General features: G+C 53.1%; 1 protein-coding gene across 1 annotated transcript; it reads right to left on the reverse strand.

Moving 5' to 3' along the window:
* Positions 1–275: 275 nt before the first annotated feature.
* Positions 276–1,355, reverse strand: LOC311122981 (leucine-rich repeat-containing protein 3-like; the record flags this gene model as incomplete). Its single annotated transcript, XM_084197273.1, has 2 exons — positions 276–846; positions 1,024–1,355. The coding sequence occupies 2 exons, from the start codon at positions 1,353–1,355 to the stop codon at positions 276–278; spliced, it is 903 nt and encodes a 300-aa protein (XP_084053399.1).
* Between the last annotated feature and the right edge of the window lie 258 nt (positions 1,356–1,613).

A 1,613-nucleotide genomic window follows, 5' to 3' on the forward strand; every position in this document is an offset into this window, starting at 1 on the left:
TAATTGTAAGTACAACCATCTCCAATCCAATACAGAGACATGCAATGTTTTGATTTCTCCACAGACAGAAGCCCCTAAATTGTTGCAACTGAATGCAGTCTCTTGGGCCTTCTCTTGGGCCTTCTCTTGGGCCTTCTCTTGGGCCTTCTCTTGGGCCTTCTCTTGGGCCTTCTCTTGGGCCTTCTCTTGGGCTTTCTGTTGGTCTGGTTGTTTTAGAAAAAAATTATGTGTCCTCAATAACTTACCTGGTTAAATGAAGGCAATAAATAAATAGTTCAGAAACCAGTGCTTATCGTGTCTGTCTCCGTGGGTGTTTTCCTCGGACTGGGCAAACTCTTCAGATACTCCAGATGTCTTCTGGTCTCAGCCTGGTTCTGTCTCACATAGTAAACCACATAAACAATGACCATGAAGAACCACACGAACATGGTCACCAGCATGGCCACATCCGTGGTCTTCCTCTGGAGACTACAGAAGTTCACCCCAGAGTTAAGCAGCTTAACCAGGGGTTGACCGGAGTGCTCCCCTGCCCCATCTGGATCCTCCCAGCGACTCCCCTCCCCGGAGCCCCTCACCGAGCTCTCACACACGATCCCATTGACCGTCTCCGGCTCTAGATATAACGTCTCCATCAGCTCCTGCAGGGTACAGTCGCAGTGCCATGGGTTGTGGTAGAGGCGCGTCTTGGCCAGCGTGGAACCAAACTCTTCCCGGCTGGCCTGGTGTAACAAGTTGTGGGAGAGGTCCAGGAGACGGAGCTCGGAGCTCAGGTGTCGCAGGGCCCCGGAGGAGAGGGTATTGATGTGGTTGTGGGAGAGGTACAGCTCCCTCAGCTGGGTCAGCTCCCTGAAGGAAAGGTATATAACATGAGGAAGTGTCAGAAACATCATAATTACCCGGAACTAAAGACGAACTGGGAGCCAGATTTGAATTGTAATGAATTAATGAATTAATTCATAAAATACAATGATGGAGCTGGGTGAATAAAAAACCGCATTAAAACACAACTGTTATCTTCCTTGCCTGAAGGCGCCCTCAGGGAGTGAGCGGATGTAGTTTCTCTCCAGGTGGAGGGTGACGGTGTCCGGAGGAAGACCCTGGGGGAACTCACGGAGCCCAGCGTCCGTACACAGCACCATGCTGCTCTCCCACACACAGTGGCAGCTGTCAGGGCATTGGGGGAACACCGGGGGGAGGAGGAGGAGGAGCAGGAAAGGCAGGGTGAACAACCAGCATCCAAACCCTCTCTGCAGGCCTCGACCCAGACTTCCCCCCCGGTCTCTACCCAGGCTCGGCTCCAGCCTTTTCCCCGGGCTCGGCTCCAGCCCACTCTCTCTCCGCTCCCCTGTCCCCATCCCTTTCCCCTGTGAACCCTCTCTCCTAGTAATCTCCATCCCTCTCCCACGTGCACCACCATGACATCCAGTCCTCCCGCTGGGGCACATGGCCTCACCATAGCCCCAGACACACCCCAGGTCCAGAGGGAGACGTCATTGCCAGCTGAGCCTGATGGAACAGAGCAGAAAACAGGATGAGAACAGGCTATGGAGAAGGGAATACGACACTGTAAGAACACACAGAAAAAAACATCCACTGACTTTGAGACAGGAGCT

The sequence above is a fragment of the Coregonus lavaretus genome (assembly GCF_964263955.1).
Source record: "Coregonus lavaretus genome assembly, contig: HAP1_SCAFFOLD_445, whole genome shotgun sequence".
Taxonomy (NCBI): domain Eukaryota; kingdom Metazoa; phylum Chordata; class Actinopteri; order Salmoniformes; family Salmonidae; genus Coregonus; species Coregonus lavaretus.